Consider the following 23,940-nt stretch of genomic DNA (forward strand, 5'->3'; position numbering starts at 1 on the left):
CTGCATGCCTCATTGGTCAGTAAATTTAAAGAACATGTGTCTAGTATTAGAGTCAAAATAAGCTTTTAGGTATGAATAATATGTTCAGGAAAGTTTTGATGGTAGTGAAAAAAAATGTTGTTTTTTGGATTGCAGAGTTCTAACTTTAAGCAGTCTTCTGAGAACTAGATATAATGGCCTTTGTGAACACTAGAACATCATGTTTTGGGCTCCGAGGTTACCAAAACCTAAAGAATCATGGATTTTCACCTTTCCTTGATTTTTACTTTTACCAGACCCACTGCTCTGTCCCTTATTGCCATGGCCCCTGTTATCAATCCCAAATTCCAACGTTCTTTCTGAGGAGTAGTAAAAATAGGGAACTTTAGACTGACTTTTCATTATGAGAAATTTATTTCATAAATATTTTTTGTTGTTTAAAAACAGAATTGCTTAAGAGAGTTGTGTAAAGAAGCTAGCTGTAAATGTCTTGCTTATCTCAAATTGCATGAATAATTGGATATACCCATTAAAAAGAAACACATCTGTTTTTCAAATAACTTGTTTCTTCTAGGTATACCTTAGATGAATTTGGAACAGCCAGAAGAAGCACTGTTGTTCGTGGATTTATTGATGCTCTTACAAGAGGGGGCCCAGGAGGCACACCAAGACCCATTGAAATGCACTCCCATGACCCTTTGAGGTATAGTAATCAGACAGTGTTGGAATATTTGATGTTTTTCCGAAGGAACTCTTCACTAACATTTAGTTTTTGCACTAGATATGTAGGAGATATGTTGGCTTGGCTCCATCAAGCTACTGCTTCTGAAAAAGAACACCTTGAAGCTCTCTTAAAGCATGTAACTATACAAGGTGGGTCCTCTGTTGTTATTCCTAACGTCTAAGTATAGAAAATAACCCAGGGCTTCTCTGTTTCTATTTTTACTGCTGTCAGCTTCACAGAGATAAACTCTTCACACCTAGGTGTCACATTAAGCACCCTACTTAATTTTCCTCTCTGATTTCCCTTTTCTGCTAATAGGCTTCTCTCAGCATCACTTTCCTGTCACACAGCCGTTCACACTTGTGTACTGGTCCCTTGTAGCCTTCCCATAGAAGGCCTAGACTCCCCTGCCTCGCTTTCAAGGCACTTCTGGAGCATGTAGCATCTACTGTCTCAGGTCTTCCATGCCCCACTTTAAAGGCGAGAGGTGGTATTATGGTATTATCTTCCTCTTAACTATGAGTAATCAGACTGAGTTTGAGGTTATTAAGCTATACTGCTTCTTTTCTACTACCCAACCATTTTATTCGTTCTTATGTGACTGTTTTAAAGTTTTTGAGTAACTACTCATGTACTACTAATTGTACTAAAAGTTTTGGTCTTGCTTTCAAGGAAGACAAAAATGGATGATTTTTGAGTCACTTTGTCTGTTACTTAGAGAATTTCAGATCTTCTTAGTATTGTGACTACAACACTGAGGGGTAAATGGAAAATGAAGATACTCTATTTTTGATAGGAATTAAAGGGAAATATTGTGACTGGTATCACTTGACTGTGTTGCATTGCCCAGCCCCATGTCCTTCAGGTTCTCAACGTGATCTCCAGGAGAGGCTAGTGTATAGATGGGGAAGATCCTTACTCACCCTTCCTCATTTTTTTCACTCTTTGATACACAAATTAGATTCAGCAGGTATGTTTGATTGGCACAAGGTCTGAACTTTTTGTTATCCTAATTAACCTAGTTTAAAAGAATGAATTTCTTAAAAGATGTTTTAGTGAAGTACAGATGAGAGGCAGTGTGGAGAGGTCGGAAGATTATAGATCAGAGGTGGATAAAATGGGTTATTCTTTGGGAATGGCTTCATTCTTCCAAGCCTCAGCTTCTCTATGTGTAAAAAAGAAGGCAGTTGCAGGCAGTAAATGCCAAGTAGACAGGAGCTTGGTAAATAGTATTTAGTTAATGCCAGTTTTTCTGTTAGATTACAATGTGTGCTTTCCATCTTTATAAGCTCAGCTTCTGTGTTCAGCACTCCTGCCCAGATTAAGACGTTTGTAGAACAAATACTAACACATCTTCGCATCACTTCCTTCAGTTAATATGTTTCCTAGTCATTTTTTCCTGTGACTCATACATTTACTCTTTTTCACAAAGAAGTAATGTTCATTTTATTAGTCAGCAGTGCAATAAATTAACAAGGCTCTAGACCCAGATATTAACGTAATGATGTCCTAACAGATACTTAATAAAATAATGTTGTTATTTTAAATGTTTGTAATTAGTGCCATTAATCATATGCATTATTGTTTCTTAGTTTTTTGAACGTATGTGTAATATGGAAAAAAAATTTTCAGTTATGTTGTAATTAATTGTAGGTGTTGAAGAAAATATCCAGGAGGTTGTTGGGCACATTACTGAGGGTGTGTGTAGGCCTCTAAAGGTAAATATTTTGTTTTTTATATATGTTATATGGCATCTGGCTAATTATATCTGTGAGTTTAAAAAAAACAAAAACTTGTTAACAGCTTGAAATCAAGCTATAATTTTCTCAAGTTAATACATTAGTGTAAGATAATAAAATACATTTTAAAATAATCATTGTCAATTTTTTTTCTAAGGAAGAAAATTTGAAATATTCTTAGTTTGCATATATTCAATTATTTTTCTTACCATATTATATTTTCCATGGTAATTTATGTTAATAAATTGAGAAAAAAGTCTCTTGAAATAACTAATCTATGAACTCTCTCTCTTTTTTTTTTAAGATTTTATTTATTTTTTTGACACAGAGAGAAAGGTCACAAATAGGCACAGAGGCAGGCAGAGAGAGAGGGGGAAGCAGGCTCCCTGCCGAGTAGAGAGCCCGATGTAGGGCTCGATGCTGGGACCCTGAGATCATGACCTGAGCCGAAGGCAGAGGCTTAACCCAGTGAACCACCCAGGCACCCCAAATATATGAACTCTTAACAGTTCTTTTCTTTTTTTTTTAACAGAAATTTTCTAAGAAATTGTTCCATTTGCTATGTTTCAAGCATTATACATTTTTTGTCTATTATAGCAATAAATTATGATAAATATAAGGATAAAATAACATATATAGGTTTTGTTATCAATACTATTTGTAGTACAAGGAACAGAATTTGAAGTCAAACTTGGGTTAGAATTTCCACTTTGCCACTTAATTGTGTTCACTTATTCGAGTTGCCTCTTCTGTTGAACCTGTATATAAAAACCTACCATGTGGCACCTGGCTGGTTCAGTCTGTTAAGCATCTGCCTTTGGCTCAGGTCATGATCTCAGGGTCCTGGAATCCAACCTCTTGTCGCATTGGGCTCCCTGATTAGCAGGGAGCCTACTTCTCCCTCTCCTGCCCCTCACTGCCCTGTTCCTGCTCTCTTTTTTTCTTTCTCAAATAAAAAAAAAAAAGAGAGAGAGAGAGAGAAAGCTACCATTAAGGGTGGTTGTGAAGATCAAATGAGAAAACTGTGCAGATGAAGTACATAGTTCCTGACATCTACTAGGCCTGCAGCAGATGCTATTTTTCTCTATTAGTATTTATGGAATACTTTGTAGTTGTTGGTTTACTTTCCTTGTTGATTTACTTCAGTTTAGTATGCAGAAATTGAAATCCAGAAGGTTTATCATTTATTTTTACCAATAACTAATTTTAAAACTGATTTTTTTGTTTGTTTCTAAGATTTTCTTTGGTATCTTATTGTTTATTGTAGGCAAGAAAGTATCAGACTGCACACCTTTGTAATAATTGATTTACAGATTTGTTACTGTAATTTGATCATTTTAGGATTCAGTTGCATATTCAGTAAATAAATAGCAAAATATTTGAAATTATTTTACTTAGTTCTCTCAAGTGAAATATTTATTTGCCATAGTTTGATTTTCAGACATTTATACTTACGTAAATGTCGCTTGTTTTGTATACTAGCAATTATTGAAAAGATTAGAAAAAGAAAGGAGAAAATAAAAATATTTCTCTTTCTACACTTTGTATATTTTTTTCCTAACTACATAGAGTTAGAGAGAACTTGGAGTCATAACAATGAATAAATTGCATTGGTGAATAAATTAGATTTTATCTCCCTTATTTCCCTCTACCCCCTTCCTTAGTTAGGATATTATGTTCCTTTTATTACTGATAACTTTTTTTGTTATTGTTAAAGTGATTGTACACAATATAATTCTAGAATCTGAGGGTTGGAATGGACTTTAGTGTTTCTTGTTCTGGTCTGAGTAAGAAATGTTATTATGTTATTAAAAATATTAAATTAATAACCTTGCTTATATAAAGAAATTTATGCCTTTGTTTTAAAATGTACTTCATTTCATCTTCCTAAAAGTTTATGTCCCAAAAGGTGTTTATAACAATTGTAGGTCATTATTGTGACTGCCTGTGAAATTTTAATGTCAGATATCAAAAGGTGAAGAAAAAACTAGTAAGCAAGCAAAAATATTTCTACTGTAAAATTTAAAAAATCCTTTTAGTATCTGAAGTGACAGAAACCTTAGATCTTTTCATATGATAGTAAATTAAATGCATACTCCAGAGAATATGTAACAGATATTTACAGAAGTTATGTGTCAAAATAGCTTGATATATTATGTGATCCAACAATTCTTCTCTTCCTTTATATACTTATGACAATTTACATTATTTTCAGAATTTTCTTCCTATATAACCTCATTTGGGTATCCAATACTCAGTTGATATACTGTAGTTGTCAGCTGAGAAAACAAACGAAAACTTACTTTAACATTTTCGTTTGCAATTACAATCTGAAATTTAGTGACATTTTATATTCTAGTAGTATAAAAATTTTTACATTCCATTAATTACATTCCATTAATAGAAATTTTTTTTGTCCTGATAAGCCACTGAACTTTTCATAATGGCATATGCTATTGGATCTTTTGGTTAAGTATCTCTCATTTGGTCTTGTTTCTTTGTAAGAGTGAATCCTTTTTAAAAAAGGGGAGATAGTGATTTTTAGAAGCCTAGGAAAAGGTTGTAATGATAATGAGGGATACACTTGCAAAACTGTGGATTTGGTTTACTCTACCCTGTATTTATCCTTTACTGTGTGAGTTACTAAAGCAGAACTTCCTAGGTAGTAATCTATATATTTGTAAATGTATGCATAAGTTATTACTTCCAGTTTTAAAAATTTGTGTTTAAGCTTAAAATTGCATATACTTTGGAGAAGGTGCTGTGGAGCATCAGTGTGAAGCCTGTTACTTTACAGGTATCTTCATTTCAGAGTTGTAGCTGGACTTAACCAGAATTAATGTGTTAAATCTTTGTATTTCAAGTCCATAGGTGGTAAAATGATATTTCTTTTATGTGAATGTTCTGGATTGCAGATAGATTACCAGCTAACATTTGAATTTTATCTCTTTTAATAAAAACTCAGTGTACTGTAGCTCTGAGCCTCATAAATTATGATGGGTTCTCTGCTGTTATAAATGTACTAGAGAAGAGCTGTCTACAATTAATATCTTTTATATTTTGTCCTAATAATTACATTAAAATTCAGAAGGGATCACTTTTATTATTTAATATATAATTTAAATCACTATTGATCCAGGCCTTGGACCTAGAAAGAAATTGTAATATGTAAAATCATGGCTTTTCATGATTAATAACATATGTCAGTTAGCTCACTAGTACTTTATGCCAAAAGATGTATGAATTTCATAAACATATTCATGTAAGGATTATTTAATTTCTGTAGTCTAAGAGGGTTTTATATGCTCATATACATATATTTATAAAATCTGTCTTAGCAATCACATATGTTGGCATTATGACATATTCCAAAATCTAAGTATAGAGAAACTTCAGTTTTAAAAAGGGTGTATTAAGCATCTGTTGTGTATGTACTATTCTACCAGATGCTGTAGAGATGTAAAAGAAGCAGAAAACACAATGTCTCTGTTTAGAATCTCATTAGGAAACAAGATGACACAATGTAAGCAGCAGCTCAGAACAGATACAATACGTAAATAAGTGCATTATCAGTGTGATTTAGATGGTATCCATTAATTAGGGAAAAGTAAGGGCAAGATCAGTAAGGAATGGAATTTAATTAAGATTCCTAGTAGTTAATCTTAAGAGAGATCAAGTTAACTTGGAAGTAGATCTCATTATTGCCCTGGTAACCATAATTAAACATATATGTTGGTGCTCATTTAAGCTTTGTCTGTTATTGTCTAATAAAAAAGGAAATTTGGTGTAATAGTTTGAAGATAAGAATTCTTTCATTTTTTTTTTCTTCCTGTGTATTTGGTGGTAGAGCAGCATTTGCAGTGATAACCTGTTTTTTAGGGATGTAACAGCTGCTTTGCAAATAGTGCTGAGCTAAATTCCATTATAAATTGGTGAAGAACCTCAAAGTGACCTCATCATTGTATTATTTCTGGTAGCAACTGCCTTAAGCCAAATTCTGTAGGTAGTGGATCTAGGTTTTGTTGTTTATTGTTTGTTTGTTTGTTTGGGTTGTTTTTGTTTGTTTATTTGTTTTTTGCTTTGTAGAGTATATCTGTGTTAAAATGTTTGTTATTTTACTATCCCCTATAATTTAATATTCAGAAATTACTTAGAGGGAATTTTGTGATTTCTACAATAATTAAATTTTATCTTTTTAAATGCTGTTTATACCACCTCTTATTATTGAAGGAAAGTTATGCCTTTAAGAAATTTTTATTTATTTTTTTTTACATGTTTTAATAGGTTCGAATTGAGCAAGTGATAGTTGCTGAACCCGGGGCAGTTTTATTATATAAAATTTCTAACCTCCTCAAATTTTACCATCATACAATCAGGTAAGGGAAATGGTTAAATGTGCTTTATTAAATCCTATGTGATACATCATTTCAGTTAAAGCATAGTATAAGGGTTTTTGTTTTCTGGTTTTTTTGTTTTGTTTTGTTTTCACCATTTGTACAACTAAATATAACTAGAAGAACCTCCACACCCTATGAATCATTTTATATATATATATTATTTGTGGTATATTTTGAGGTCTGTTATTTCCTTTTCCTCTCTAAACATAAATGTACACACCCTCACACACATGGACATGCACACATATAGCTTATAACAGTGTAAGTTTATAGGGTAAGTATATTTTTAAACCTCTTGCTTTAGTAAAAGACATACATGGCACCTAATGTAACTATATGTTATATTCAAAATAGGGCACAATAAGTGACGTGTCCTATCCCCAATGTACATAATGTAAATTCTTTATCATTTAGCTTTAAATAAAAGCTACTTTATTTTATTAGGAACCATTTGTTTTCTCTATAATACAATCTTTGACTCTAAAGGGTGGTGGTATACACTTGAGCTTTATTATGTCACTGTAATACCTTATTCCATGCATAGTTGTGTTAAAACACTGTCCTTTCAAGCTGTGTGTTGGGTAGTTTCCATATTAGTCCATTAAAAATGATTTAACAGTTACTTTTCTAGTATACTAGAATCAAGAACAGAAATCCAATTGTTAAAATCCAAGAGGGGTTATCCTAACTAATAGATCCAGGAGAGGTACAGGGATCACTAGTTCAAGAAGCACCAAAAGACTATGGCAGTGATGTTACCTACCTTCTAATAGCTGAGGTTAGCCACCCAAAACTTCACAGCTAAGAGATGAGTTTCACATTTTTAAGCAAAAGCAACAAACCACAGGTTATAAAACGAATCAGAGATAGGATTTGGGTAGTCTTCCAACATTTGAGATACAAATTTATTACCACCACTTGCTATGACTCAAAAGCAATAAATTAGTTTCAGTTGTGATGTTAGAGGCTTCCTAAAATAAGAGAATGGTCCATACTGAGGAAACAAAAGAGCAGCTAAAAGTAGTGAGCACTGTAACTAATGCTGTATTAGGAAAAAAATTATTTTTACATTATGTAGTAATACCCATGATGGTACTGCATGAAATTTATTATTTGAAGTTAATGATAACTCAGTTTCTAAGGCAAATAATGCTAAGAAAAAAATCATTTGGATTCTGAAGATAATAGGTTGCTTAGCCTCTGAGAATTATAATTTTTCTGTCTTTGAAGATGATGATTTTGAGGATGACATTTGGATCTTTTGATACATTTTTTTTCTAAGTACTTTTTTTTACTTGTTTACATATTTCTTCCTTTAGTTAATTAAGAAACAGATTATAAATGTCACTCTTCTAGATGCTAAAGAAATAGTGAACAGAATAGCTTAAACATATACTCTAATGGGGGGGAAGAAGTATAGAATAATTTAACATGATAAGGGTATTGAAGAGAAATAAAGCAGGAGAAAGTAAATAAAGCATAGAGAGTGACCACATATGTTGGGCAGGTGTGTGCGCATGTAGCTATTTCAAAGGCCTTTTGGTGGAGGTGATGTTTGAGTATAGATCTAAAGAGCGTAAAGAGTTGGGCATGTAAAGATCTTATAGAAAAGTGTCCTTTACAGGGTATGGTCTGGCCCTGAGGCTAGAAAAAGCTTCCATTTTAGAGGACCAGAAGGAAGGCCAGTGGTTGGAGTAGAGTGAATGGAAGGAGTAGGGATGGATGAAATCAGAAAGGTAGGCAGAGGCCAGTTCATGTAGGACTTTATAGGCTATGGTGAGGATTTAGGTTTTATACTGAGTAGTCAAAGAAGATGTGTGTGTGTGTGTGGGGGGGTGTTTCAGTGACTTGAGCTGATTGGTGATATAAGGTGACTCTGGGCATGTATGGATAATGTAGTATAGAGGAGTAAAGGGGAAAAAGGATGGTATTTAAGAAGCTGTGTTCTGAGCAGAGACAGTTGAATCAGAGGAGGGTGATAGTCTTGGAGGGGGTGAAAAGTAATTGTCTCCAGAAATAAAAGATTATAATGGACTAGAAAGGGTAAGATGTGAGGAGTCAGGGATGAATTCTTGGCTTTTGATTTGAAGTTAGATGAGTGGTATTGTCGTTTGCTGAGAGGGAGGGAGGGTTCTAGAGAGCACAGTTTGATGGGAGTGGATGGGTAATGAAGAGTCCAGCCCACTTTTGACTGTGTTGGGTATAGCATCCCTATGAACATTCAGTGGGAGATGTTGAGTGAGCAGATATTAGGGAAATCAGGACTGAACCTATAAATCTCGTAGTTTGCAGTACATAGATGGTATTTGAAGCATTTAGACTAGGTAAGATCACTTAACGTGAGTGTAGATAAAGAAGAGGCCTAGGACTGAGTCTTGGGAAACTCTAATATTTAGAGGTTAGAAGAAAAGAAACCCACAAAGAAAATTGAAAAGGAATAGCCAATGATGTTGAGGAAAAGTGGGTGACACAATTTTCAAAAATGTTTTCCATCCTATACACTAAAACTCCAAATGGATGGATTCTATCAGAAGGCCATAGTAAACCAAGAAAAGGAATATGTAGAATCCATAAAAACAGGGAATCCAGCATACTTTGATTACATTTCCTTTCCTGTAAAACTTTTTCTCTCTATAGTTAACAATCGCTTTGTTTTTGTACTTGTTTACTTTCCTGTGTCTTTATCATTATTTCAGACCCAAACTCGTAAGTAGACTACATTTTCTCACCATAGAGTCAAGCACATCAACCAGTCCTTCCCAACTTCTCTCTCTTCTCCCCTTCTCACATTCATCTTGGAGACCCCTTTCTCTTTCTTCAGTCTGAATTGGTTGCTCTTTAAGCCTAGTACAAGACTGACACAGGGTTTTGTCTTTTTTATCAGCCTGTTCACTCCTTATGTTGAAATCCCTGATGCCTTGGACAGTTCTGAATAGTATTTACGTGCTTGTAATAATGTAAAAATTGAGTATTTATTCACCAGAACCCTATAACATAACCATTAGGGAGCCTGGGAAAGATGAAGCTTGGGGATGTTGTCGTGGGGGATGAGAATTATGTAAGAGAATTTAACTCTCATCATCTGTAGTGGGGCTTTTCTATATAATACCTAAAATTGAAAGATGTAATGGGAGGATAAGCACATTGGGTAGAAATGTGGAGTGAAATACAAAAAGGATCTACAAGTATCTAGCCCAGTGACTGATACCTAGTGAGTACTTAGTAAACTAGTAAATTCTAGATCTGACTACTTGCCAAATATGACTGATAACTCAATTTTTTTAAAAAATGAATGTACACATACAAGATATGTGTATCTTAATTTTCATTAAAATACCAGATACACATAGAAGATATGTGTATCTTAATTTTCATTAAAATACCAGATTCTGCAGTGCCTGGGTGGCTCAGTCAGTTAAGTGTCCAACTCTTGGTTTCAGCTCAGGTCATGATATTAGGGTTGTAAGATCGAGCCCTGGTTGGGCTACATGCTCAGGGGAGAGTCTGCTTGAGATTTTCTTTCTTCCTCTGCCCATCTTCCTGCTTTCGCTCTCACTCCTCTCCTCTCAAAATAAATAAAATCTTTAAAAAATACAAAAAATAAAAATAAATAAAAGATCAGTTTCTGTATGTATCCATTTATTGTTTTCCCCCGTTGCGTGGGATGGTATACTTTTATTCAGAGGCATACTTACTTTTATTTTATGTGTAGGTATGTATGAGAATTTCTTTCAATTTAGTTTGGTGTTTTGCTTATAATACTTTTAACCAAAATGCTTTTTTTTTTAAGAGGAAGGAATTATGGCTGCCTCTTTAGGAATTTGTTTTACTTTGCTATTTGCTTTCTATGTATATATTTTTAACTATTAATTTGCTTTGTCTGCATTAAATATATAAGAATTCATTCCGGTTTGTTTCAGTTTCAGAATGTATTGAAATATGTAGATTTAGTATTTGCTTTTATAATATATGTAGCATATCAGTTTTCTCTAAATTTGCTGATTTTCTTTTTGCTTAGTATCATCTGGTATTTGTCAGTGCCATTATATTTATTTTGAGACATCTTTCACATTAACAAAAACTGTATCCCCTAACATCACATTTTTAAGTGACTGTCAGTACATGAATTTGGAGAATAAAATTGGGAATTGTTTTATATACATGCTTGTCTTACATTTTGGCAAAAATGAGAAACTCTTTGGATAGGTCTAAGAAATTTCATAGAAAATTAAGGCGTACAGAATGTGCTAATAATTAAATATTTTAAAATACTGCCAGATTTTTTATAATTAGTCTAAATACACTGCTATTTAGGCAGCTGTATAAAAATTGAGAAACTATAAATTGGATATGGTGTAAGTTTTAATTGAAAGAATAACTCAGTGTTAATAAAATTTAAATATTTTATGAATAGAGCTACTGATAGAATGGCTTCCTTCAAATTAAAATTAAGTCTTGGATAATCAAGAGATGAATTTACTGTCATAGAGAAGGATAGAGAGTTGGATTTGTGTATTGAGTGTCTGTTTTCTAAAAGAGATTGTGCAACATTGAAACCATTTGTTCATCACCTAACTCAAAAAAACCACAAAACTTTATGAAGCTAGAGTAGTTGTTGTTAATTCACAGTTTATATTCCATATACACACTTTTACTTATATCTAGATTTTTTATTTATTTAATTTTTTTGTTTTGTGTTTTGTTTTTAGAGCAAGAGAGCATGGGTGGGGGGTGCAGAAGGGGCAGAGAGGGAGAGAGAATCTCAAGCAGGCTCCATGCCCAGCACAGAGCCTGACGTGGGGCTCAGTCTCACAACCCTGAGATCAGGACCTGAGCTGAAATCAGGAGTCGGTTGCTTAACTGACTGAACTACTCAATTGCCCCTAAATCTAGATCTTTTAAAGGAATTGTACTCAGTTAAAGAATTGTTTTAGCTGCTGTTTTGCAACCTGAAATATTCTTTGCTTTTAGTGGCATTGTTGGAAATAGTGCAACTACATTATTGACTGCCATTGAAGAAATGCATTTGCTAAGCAAAAAAATATTCTTCAATAGCTTGAGTCTTCATGCAAGTAAATTAATGGACAAGGTATGTTTGAAAAATTTGATTCTTCTACTATGTGAGGTCAATCTTTCACATTTAAAAAAATGTTTTTACAGTTTTTACTTTGGTGACAATTTTTTCCCATTCCATACAATGTTCTCTTGAGTTCTTCTTTTGAACGACAAAATTTATTTTGAGATGGCTTTACTGGGTCTAGGTCACTAGATGAGGTCACTAGAAGTCATGTTTAATAAAAGTAGAGTTCACAGGACACACAGTCTTGGGAAACCCTAACATTTAAGAGAAGAAAAGAAGCCCACCCATGGTAAAATGCTGAGGGAGGTTGATGGAGGCAAGAGAAAAGTGAGGAAAGAGTTTACCAGAAGAGCCAAAAGAATAGAATTTTAAGAAGGAGGGCGTTGTTAATGACAGATACTGTATAAAGAGTTCTAGTAGAACAAGGATAGCAGATTTGTTATCCTGAACAACATATAAATGATCCGTGACTTAACGAAAACAATTTTAGCTGTTTGGTGAAGACAGGAGCCAGAGTGCAGTATGTGGGAAAGTACATGCATGTGCATGTTACACAAAACTTTACCAGTCAGAAAACATTTGTACTAAAGACTGAAAATATAATATAGTAGGCATTCGTATTATGAAATTTGAAAGAGAACAAAGTGCTATGGTAAAAGGAAAGATGAACTTAAATTTCTGTGATCCATTAGAAGACAGGAAAAAAATTGACTTTTTGAGAGATCAACAAAATTGACAACCTTTTAGCAATTTTTTAACCGAAGAAAAAATAAAAAATTAGAATATCAGAAATAATCAGAGATTAGAATTAACATTTATTAGGAAATACTATATTAAAATACAGCAGTTTTATCCTAAAATAATCAAAATCTGAATTGAAAGACTGATTTCAAGACAATATATATTGACAAAAAGAATGAAAAAGAAGTGGAAAAGTTGAATACACCTTGCAAGGGAAGAAAAACTATTAAAAAACATACTGCTAGGCCTAGTTCAGTTTATACAAATAGCTTTATTCACATCTACAAACAGATAGTTCTCCAGAATGTAGGAGAATGTAGAATACTTCCCAGTTCATTTTAGGTTTTTTAATGCTGATGTAAAAGTCTTTTAAATACAGTTCAGAAGTGAAAAATCACAAATCAGTCACTTGAAGTTAAAAAAATACATATATAGTTAAAATACCTGTCAAGTTGAATTCAGCATTTTATTAAAACCAAGTATGGGTTATTCTCAGAAATGCAAGAATGTTTCAGTGTTAGAAATACATTAAATGTTTCGGTGTTAAGTACAAAAGTGTTACATTAAATTGTTGGGGGGGGGATCTTAGTAAATAAGAAAGTAAAAATACTTCCTTAATCATATAAAGGTAAATAAAATTAATAGCCCACATCATAATTAATACAGACATACTACCAATATGTTCTCTTTAAGTCAAGAAAGAATGAGACAAGAATGTTTGCCAGTAACATTTTTAAATAATAGAAACACCAGATTAAAGAAATGAGAGCTATAAGTATTTCAAAGGAAACATTATTTATGGATGCTATGATTGTCTACTTTAGAAACCACAGAGAATTAATTGAGAAGTTGTAAAACAAGTAAATGGATTTAGAAAGTTATTTGGTGACAAGGTCAATGTATGAAAATAAATTTTCAGGGAAAGTGACAAAGTTGAAAACACCAGTAATCTATCTCCCCTCCTAGACAAAAATTGCCCTGGCAGAATTTGGCTAATATCATTATTTTTGAATTCTGGTGTCTAATGGAAACTTGCAATGTTTAGGGGAAGGCTTGGTCAGTAAATTGTGATCAATTTTGGTCAATTTCTACTTAGCACAGTAACAATTACCTACCTTCCACCCTCTGGTGCCATGCAGCAGGCAGCTGTGTGTTTGTTCCTGGACCACCTTGCCACACAGCTTATTGAGCCAGGGCTGGCAAAAAAGAGACTTTCCTCCAAACCTCAAGGGGATCTGTGCTCTGATCACACAGGTGCAAAGAGAAGGGCCATTGTTTTTACACTTCCCCCATTGTTGCAAACACCTCCTGAGCCTAGAATGACTTCCTGGGAATTTCAATTTTTCCCACCCCCTTAGTTTTTCTTTCTTTTTTTTTTTTTTCTCCCCTTTTTGAGCTAGACATTAAAGAGTAGGCATTCAAAAGCAACTCCATACACAAGGATAATTAGAAAGTAACCACACACGTCCAGGGAATGGAGCAGCTCAGAAGAAAACTGAGAAGATTAAGGTTACACCTCAGGCTGATCCTTGGTACACTGATAAGAGTTTTATGAAACCAAAAACAATAACAAAATGGGACACCCTGAGAAATGGGGAGAACCTGCTTTTCAGAGTTGGCACATTTTTACATCGAAATGTTCAGTTTTCAACAAAAAAATTACAAGGTATACAAAGAAAGAGGAAAGTATAGCCCATTCAGAGGAAAAAAATACAAACAACAGAAACTCTTTTGAAAAAAATGATAGATCTGCTAGACGGAGGCTTTAAAACAATTATGTTACAGATGCTCAAAGAATTAAGGGAAGGTGTGGACAAAAATCAAGAAAACAATATGTGGACAAAATGAAAATATTAATAAAGAGTTTGAAAACCTAAAAAGACACCACAAGAAATTCTGGAGTTGAAAAGTACATTAACTGAAATGAAAATTTCACTATAAGGATTCAAAGGCAGATTTTATTGGACAGAAGAAGGAATCAATAAGCTTGAAAATAGGACTTTGGAAATTACCGAATCTGAGGAATTAATGAAAAAAAAAAGATAGGAAAAGTGAGCAAAACCTAGGAAATCTGTGGAATACCATCAAGCAGACCAACATACGCATTGTGGGAGTCACAGAAGAAGGTAGGGGGCTGAGAGAATATTTGATGAAATGGCTGAAAAATTCCCAAATTTGATAATAAATATGTATGTAACTATACTCCAAAAGGTCAGCAAACTGCAGGAAGATGAACTCAGAGACCCATATCAAGACCTATTGTAATTATAGTCACATTATAATTTGAAAACCAAAAATAAAGGATCTTGAATAATACCAAGAGAAAAGCACTTGTCACATAAAATTATCTGCAGATTTATCATCAGAAACTTTGGAGGCCAGAAAGCAGTGGCAGATATAGTAGAAGTGCTCAAAGGAGGAAAAAAAGTCAACTAAAAGTACTTTATCTGGCAAAACTCTTTAAAAAGTGAGGGTATTCTCTCACAAAAGTAAGACATTCCCAAATAAACTAAAGCTGAGAGAATTAATTACCAGTAGACCTGCCCTGTAAGAAATGCTCAAGGGAGTACTGTCGAGTGAAATGAAGGGACAGTAGACAGTAAGCTTTATGAAGAAATAAAGATCTCAATAAAAGTAAATACATAAGTAATTAAAAGCTAGTATTGGGGCACCTGGGTGGCTCAGTCCGTTAAGCATCTGACTCCAGCTAAGGTCATGATCTCGGAATGCTGGGATGAAGCCCCACATCAGGTTCCCTGCTCAGTGGGATGTCTCCTTTTTCCTCTCCCTCTGCCCCTCCCCCTACTCGTGCTCACTCTCTCTCCTCTCTCTCAAATAAATAAAATTAAAAACAAAACAAAACAAAAAAACAACGTAGTATTGTGACAAAGGTTTGATCTCTGTTTCGTTTTCTCCATGATTTAAGAGACCAATACCTTTTTAAATTATTTACTCTAAAAGCTAGTATTGTAACTTTGATTTGTAATTTCATATTTTTTCCTACATAATTTAAGAGGCTAATACATTTAAAGTGATTATTAATTTATATTTTGTGACATCAGCTGACAGAGGATGGAGCTATAAAGAAGCAGAGTTTTTTTTTTTTTATGTTACTGAAGTTAGCTGGTATAAATTCAAGTTAGAGTGTTAAATAATTTTCAGACCTTAAATGTAATCTTCATGGTAACCACAAGGGAAATAGCTAAATATACACAAAAAGAAATAAGAAAAAAACTTAACTGATTCACTACAAAAAATGACTATAAAGTATATGGAAAATAATAACAAAACAGTGGGAGTAAGTTTCTTACCAATATTTACTTTAAATGTAAATGGATTAAACTCTCCAATCAAAGGATAGAAATTGGCAGAATGGATAAAAATCACAAGGTGCAACTGTTTGCTGTCTATAAGAGACTTATTTTAGGTACAAGACACCTAATAAAAGTGAAAGGAAGGAAAAAGATACTCCATGCACATACTAACCAAAAGAAAGCAAATGTGCTACAATAATATCAGACAAGGAGAGGGGGCTCCTGGGTGGCTCAGTAGGTTGAGCCTCTGCCTTCGGCTCAGGTCATGATCTCAGCGTCGTGGGATTGAGCCCCGCATCAGACTCTCTGCTCAGCAGGGAGTCTGCTTCTCTTTCTCTTTCTCCCTGCCTCTCTGCCTACTTATGATCTCTCTGTCCAATAAATGAATAAAATCTTAAAAAAAAATGGTTACAGGAGATAAAGGACAATTAGGTATTAATAAAAGGTTCACTACATCAAGAAGATATGAAAATTATTTACATAACTGATGACAGACAAGCAAAATCTACAAAGCCCAAACTAACAGTATTGAAGGAAGAAATAGATCTACATTAATAATTGGAGAATTCAGTAGCCTATTTGCATTAATGAATAGAACCACCAAGCAGAAGGTAACACAGTAAACCAACCAGGTCTAACAGACATATACAGCCAGGTGGCTCATTTTCCAGGGTAGACTATAATTAGGCCAAAAATTAATCTCAGTAGATTTTAAAAGATATGTAAGATAACAAATTATCTTCTCTGACCAAAATAAAGCTACAAATTAGTAACAAAAGGAAAACTCGGAATTTTGGCTCTTGGGTGGCTCAGTTGGTTAAGTGTTTGCCTTCTGCTCAGAACATGGACACAGGAGATCGAGCTCCACATCAGGCTTCCTGTTCCTTGGGGAGCCTGCTTTTCCCTCTCCTTCTGCCTGCTGCTCTCCCTGCTTGTGCGCTATCTCTCTGTCAAATAAAATCTTTAAAAAATAAAAGGAAAGCTCGGAATTTTATCACAAATATGTAGAAATTTAATAACCAGTGGATTGGATAAGAAATCACAAGGGAACTAGAAACCACTAAGAGACAAATGAAAATGAAAACACAACATGACAAAACTTGTGGGATGCAGTGTAAGTGGTATCAAGGGGAAACTTTATAGCTATGAACAGTTACATTAAAAAATAAGAAAAATATCAGCTCCACAACTAACTTTACAACTTAAGGAACGAGAAAAGAATACATTAAGCCCAATCTAACAGAAAGGAAATAGTAAAGATCAGAGCACTGATAAATAGAGATTAGAAAAACAATAGAGAAAATCAGTCAAACCACAATATAGTTCTTTGAAAATATCAACAAAATGAACAAACCTTTAGTTAGATGACTAAGAGAAAAAGAGAGAAGACTCAAGTTAGTAAAATCAGAAATTAAAGTGGGGCATTATTATCAATTCTATGGAAAAAAAACGATTTTAAGAGAGTATTATTAAAGAACAATATGCCAACAAATTGGATAATCAGATAAAATGGACAAGTTTCTAGAAATACAAAAGCTACCAACACTCATGAAGAATTAGGTTGAATAGATATGTAACTAGGTGAGAGATTGAAGCAGTAATCAAAACTTGCCCCCCAAACAAAACCCCTAGAGCCGATGACATCACTGGTGAGTTCTACCAAACATTTAAATAAGAACTAATACCAATCTTTCTCAAGCTTTTTAAAAACTGGAGAGGAGGGAACATTTCTTAACTCATTCCATGAGACCAGCCTTACACTAATACCAAAGGCAGAAAAAAGACACTGTAAGAAAGTGTCAGACCAATATCCCTTATGAATATTGATGCAAAAATTTTCCACAAAATACTAGCAGACCAAATTAAGAAGCACTCAGATCTTGGCAGACCAAGTTCCTACTTGTAGAGCCCAAGCAGTGGTTTTGCCCATTTGTAGAACCAAATCAGAGGTGCACTCTGACCAGTGATCTCATCAAGGTTCAGGTCTGCCTGATTTGGATCCTGAATTGAGGAGTTCTGATGGCATTAGATTTTGGTTTACCAACACCTATGAAAGGAGTCATCATTTCTGCTCCACAGCATGACTTTTGGTCCCATCTGATTGGAAGAGCTGGTAGGAATACTTGATAATGCGTAACCTAGCAACACTCAAGCCTAGAAATGGATAAGCAAAGCTGCTTGTTTCAGGAGGAAAGCTAGTACCAGGCATGGACCATTCACCTGTTATATCCATGTAGGGGTATTAATCGATAGCTTCACCTCAGACTAGTGGTAGCTCTCAACTTGGAAGCCTGTTTGGGAAAATTGGGAGTTGCTTAGAGGGTCCCCTCCCTACCTTCTTCCTAAGCAGAGAGCTAAGCCCCAGCCCCACCTCCTGTGAAGCCTGGCGCCTAGCACCACCTAACAAAAATGATAACTAAAAGCTGTATAACCTAGCAAAGCTTGAGCCAAGAGACAAGCTGGAAAACTGATAGTCTGCAGAACAAAGCCAGTGGCCCTGTTTGGCCAGGGAACTTGGGGTATAGGTTGGCTTGAGTTAAGACCACAAAAAGTTTTACTAGCTTTAGAGCTGCTTTCCTTCTGCTCATGGCCAGGGAAATTAGTTTGTATCCCTGTTCATTGCAGAATATAACCTTCAGCCTGCTCCACCAGGGAAGCTAAGCATGTGGGAAGCTGTGTAGCCCATCCACTAGCCATTTGTACAATGGCAGTTGAAGAAAGCAGAGCTCATGGCTTCTGCTAACTGTAGAGCAAGTCTTGTGGCCTCACCTAACCAGGGAGTTCAGTATGTACTCTTGCCTGATTTTGATACCCAAACAAAGAGCAGTATAGGCCCTGGGTTTTGTCTTGCTGCCCTGACAGGTCAGGGTAACTAATCCATAGTCTTACCTACTGCTAGGCATAGTACCCAACCATGGCTGTCTAATAAACTTGATGAGGGAACCCAGACAACAATGGAGCTCCTCCTTCAGTCTCACTTGGGCTGAGAATCAAGCCAGCAATCATGTCCCCCTGTTCTCAGCCAGTGGCATACCCTCACACCCCTATCCTCAGAGCTCAAGCAGTTGCCTTGTCTAAAAGTAAACTCTAAAAGGAAGTCCCACCTGCTCAAGGATGGTCTTTATTAGCAGACATGCCCAGAAACTCCAAACCAAGCTGGCTGGTGAAGAACTATCTCTGCCAAAGCAAATCTGCAAAGTTGGGAAAAGAAGCCTACTTACTCATACGCACATACACCAATGCAAGGAATCAACGATCACCAAAAAAAAAAAAAAAAAAAAAATCTGGTAAATATAACACCACCAAAGGAAATTAATAAAGCTTCAGTAACTGCACCTAAAGTAATGTAACTCTGCTGTCAGACAAAGAATTGAGCATAACCCATGTGAAGAAGTGTAGTGAATAAGAACACACAGACAACTAAATTAGGAAAACAATGCATGAACAAAATGAGAAGTTTAAAGAAATAGATTTCTTAAAAACAAATCCTAGAGATGAAAAACACAATGACTGAATGGAAGAGTTCAATAAAGGAAGGATTAATGACCTGGAAAATAGAACACTTGACATTGTTCAGTCAGAGAAGAAGAAAGAAAGGGAGAGAAAGAAAAGAAAAAAGACAACCTAAAGACTTATGGAACACAATGAAAAGAAACAATATTCATATCATAGGAGTTTCAGGAAGAAAAGAGAAAGGCATAGAAAGTATATTTAGAACAGTAATGGCTGAAAACTTCCCAAATCAGGGGACTAGAAATAGATATCCAGATGCATGAGGCCTTAAGGAACCCAAATAGCCAGACCCCAAATAGGACTCTACCAAGTCACATAATTGAAAAGTCAAAGACAGTGAATAGAAGTAGCAAGAGAAAAAGAAATGTAACATACAAGGGAACCTCTCTAAGATTATGGACAGAATTCTCAACAGAAAATTTGCAGGCCAGGAAAGAATGGGGTGACCAGTATTCAAAATATCAAAAGAAAATAACTGTCACAATAATTACTTTAAATGTAAATGGATGGAATTTTCCAGTCAAAAGACAGAGAATGGCTGAATGGGTAAAACAGGAAAAAGAACCAATGATAACAAGACTCACAAGAGAGCCACTTTAGCCTTAAAGACATAAATAGACTGAAAGTGAAGGGATGGAAGATTACTTTCTGAATAAGTGGTAATGAAAACAAAACAAAAAAGCTGGGGCACATATACTTATTTCAGACAAAGTATATTTTAAACTAAAAACTGTAAAAAGAGACAAAAGTTACTATATAATGATAAAGAAGTCATCCCCTCAAGAAGAGATAACAATTGTAAATACGTATGTGCCCAACATTGGAGCACCAAAATTAAAGCAAATACTGACAGAGCTAAAAGAAAATGTAAATAGCAATACAGTAATAGTTGGGGACTTTAATACCCCATTGTCAACAATGGATACATCCGGCAAAGAATCCATAAGTAAACAGTAGATTTGAACACTATACCCAAAAGGACTTAATAAATAGATGCAGAACATTCTGTCTCAAAACAGTATACAAGTTCTTCTCAAGTACACAAGGAACATTTTCTAGGATAGAAATAAGGGTACAAAACAAATCTTAGCAAATTCAAGAAGACTGTAATCATACCAGCTATCTTCTCTGACCACAATGATATGAAACTGAAATCAATAACAAAAGAAAAACTTAGAAAATTCAACATGGAAATTAAATAACACACTCCTGATCAACCAAAGGATCAAAGAAGAAGTTAAAGGGGAAATTAAAAAGTTTGCAACAAATGAAAGTGGAAATACAATATACCAGAGCTTATGGGATTCATCAAAACCAGTTTTAAGAGGGAAGTTCATAGCAATGAACACCTACATTAAGAAACAAGAAAAATCTCAAACAACCTAACTCTGTATCATAAGGAACTATAAAAAGAGTGGACTAAGCCCCAAATTAGTAGAAGGAAGGAAATTAGAGCAGAAATTAATGAAATACAGAATAGGAAACAATAGAAAAGATTAACCAAAATAAAAGTTGGTTCTTTGTAAAGATAAAATTGACAAACCATTTGCTGGACTGACCAAGTGAAAAAGAAGACCGAAATCTATAAAATTATAAATAAAAAAGGAAACATTATAACTGAAATCACAGAAATACAAAGGATCAAAAGATACTACTATGTACAACTGTTATACCAACAAACTGAACAGCCTAAAAGGAATGCAATGTATAAAAACTAAATTAGAAAGAAATAGAAAAATCTGAATAGACCAGTTACTAGTAAAGAAATTGAGTCAGTAATCAAAAATCTTTCAACAAAGAAAGGCCAAAGACTAGATGATTTCGCTGGTATATTTTACCAAACAGTTAAAGAATTCACACCAGTCCTTCTCAAACTCTTCTAAAAAACTGAAGAGGAGGAAATGCTTCCAAACTCCCTTTGTGGTACCAGCTGTACAATGATATGAAAGCCAGAACATAACACTAATAGAAATGAAAACTACAGGCCAATATTCCTCATGAATATAGATGAAATTAAAAGGATCATTCACCGTGATGAAGTAGCATTTATCTCTGGGAGGCAAGGATGGTTCGACATATCCAAATCTATCTAATACATCACAAATAGAATGAAAGAAGAGAAACGCGATCATTTCAATAAATGGAGAAAGAACATTTGACAAAATTCAACATATTTGTGATTTAAAAAAAAACTTTGAATTAAGTATAGAAGTAATATATGTCAACAATAAAGTCCATAAATTATGAGCCCACCACTAACACCGTATTCAACAGATGAAGCTTTTCTTCTAAAATCAGGAAGACAGGGCTGTCCACCCTTACCACATCTATTTAGTATAGTACTGGAAGTCTTAGCCAGGAAAAAAAAGGCAGGAAAAATAAATAAAAGGTATCAGAATTGGAAAGGAAGAGGGGAGTGCCTGACTGGCTCTGTCAGTGGAGCATGTGGCTCTTGATCTTGGGGTTGTTAAGTTCAAGCCCCACGTTAGGTGTAGACCTAACTTTAAAGAAAAAAAGAATTGGAAAGGAAAAAGTAAAATTTGTCTTTATTTTCAGATGACATGATTTTATGTATAGAAAAGACTAAACTAAAAAGATCTAATCAATAAATTCAGTAAAGTTTCAGGATACAAAAGGAACAAATAAAAATCAGTATTTTTCTGGGGTGCCTAGGTGGCTCAGTCAGTTAGGCGTCCAATTTTTGTTTCTGGCTCAGGTCATGGTCTCAGGGTCATGAGGTTGAGCCCCAGGTTGGTCTCTGAGCTCAGTGCAAAGGCTGCTTGGAATTCTTCCCATCTGCCCCTCCTCCTGCTCAAGGTTGATCTCTCTCTCTCTCTCTCTTTCTCTCTAATAAATAAATAAAATCTTTAAAAATATCAGTCATGCAATCACTCCGGAAAACAGTATACAGGTCCTCAAAAAGTTGAAAATATAGCTACCCTATGACCCAGCAATTGCACTACTGGGTATTACCTAAGGATACAAATGTAGTGATTCAGAGGAGGCAGGTGCACCCGAATGTTTATAGCAGCAATGTCCACAATAGTGGCCCTCAACAGATGAATGGATAAAGATGTGGTATATATACAATGGAATACTATGCAGCCATCAAAAAACTTAAAATCTTGCCATTTGTAATGACATGGATGGAACTGGAGGGTGTTATGTTAAGTGAAATAAGTCAAAGAGAGAAAGACAATTACCATATTATCTCACTGATGATGAATTTGAGAAACAAGACAGAGGATCATGGGGGAAGGGAAGGAAAAATGAAACAAGATGAAACCAGAGAGAGAGACAAACCATAAGAGAAATCTTAATCTCAGGAAACAAACTGAGGGTTGCTGGAGGGGAGGGGGAGTGGGAGTGATGGAGTGGCTGAGTGAGGGACATTGGAGAGGACTGTGGTGAGGACATGTCCTGTGAATTGTATAAGAACCAAGAAAGGAACTAAGAAGGGAAATGATCTCTGAAAAGTTTAAGACTTCAGTGAGAGAAATTGAAGAAGGCAGAAATAAGTATAAAGGTACTTTGTGTTCATGGACTGGAAGAATTAATATTGTTAAAATGTAAATACCAACAAAAGCCATCTATGGACTCAACACAATCCCTAACAAGATTCCGAAGACATTTTTTACTGTAGTTAAAAAAAAAAAAAAAAATCCTAAAATTTCTATGAAGCCACAGAAGACCTCCAAAAGCCAAAGTTATCCTGAGAAGAACAAAGCAGGAGATTTCACACCTCCTGATTTCAAGCTATAGTATGAAGTAACAATAATTAAAGCATTATGATACTGGCATGAAACCAAAGAAATAAAGCAATGAAACAGAATCAAGATCCCAGAAATAAACCCAAGTATATATGTTCAATTAATTTTTGACAAGGGAGCTAATACTACTCAATTGAGAGAAAAGAGTATCTTAAATAAATGGTGGTGGGAAAATTGAATACTCATGTTTAAAGGAATGAAACTTCATCTCAATCTTACACCACTCACAAAAATTTAACTTAATGTGGAATTTAAAGACTTTTATGAAACCTGAAACCATGAAACTCTTAGAAGAAGATATAGGAGAAAAGTTCCTTGATGTGGGTCTCAGCAGTGACTTTTTTGGATAAAGCACAAGCCATAAAATCAAAATTGAACAAGTGGGATTACATCAAACTAAAAAGTTCTGCACAGCTAAAGAAATGATCAAAAGGTGAAAAGACAATCTACCGAATGGTAAAAAGTATTTGCAAACCATATACCTAATGAGGGCTTATTATTTAAAATGTATTTAAAAAACTCCTACAACTCAATAGAAAAAAGCAATCAATGTAATTAGCAAATGGTCAAAGAACATGAAAATGTATTTTTCCAAAAAAAGATATATGCAAGGCCAGTAGGTACATGAAAAGATGCTCAACATCACTAGTCATGGGGAAATGCAACTCAGACCACAATGAGAT

The 23,940-nt window shown here is 34.6% G+C and overlaps 1 protein-coding gene across 3 annotated transcripts in view; it reads left to right on the forward strand.

Moving 5' to 3' along the window:
• The window catches only part of COG6 (component of oligomeric golgi complex 6), an 80,332-nt gene that overhangs the window by 25,731 nt on the left and 30,661 nt on the right, over positions 1–23,940 (forward strand). For all 3 annotated transcript variants that reach the window (XM_082700487.1, XM_082700489.1, XM_082700488.1), the window contains exons 9-13: positions 554–682; positions 761–852; positions 2,357–2,421; positions 6,727–6,818; positions 11,811–11,928. In XM_082700487.1, the coding sequence (XP_082556613.1) occupies positions 554–682; positions 761–852; positions 2,357–2,421; positions 6,727–6,818; positions 11,811–11,928 (496 nt within the window). The remainder of the gene's footprint in view (positions 1–553; positions 683–760; positions 853–2,356; positions 2,422–6,726; positions 6,819–11,810; positions 11,929–23,940) is intronic.

This window comes from Mustela nivalis (genome assembly GCF_964662115.1).
Source record: "Mustela nivalis genome assembly, chromosome: 15".
NCBI lineage: Eukaryota > Metazoa > Chordata > Mammalia > Carnivora > Mustelidae > Mustela > Mustela nivalis.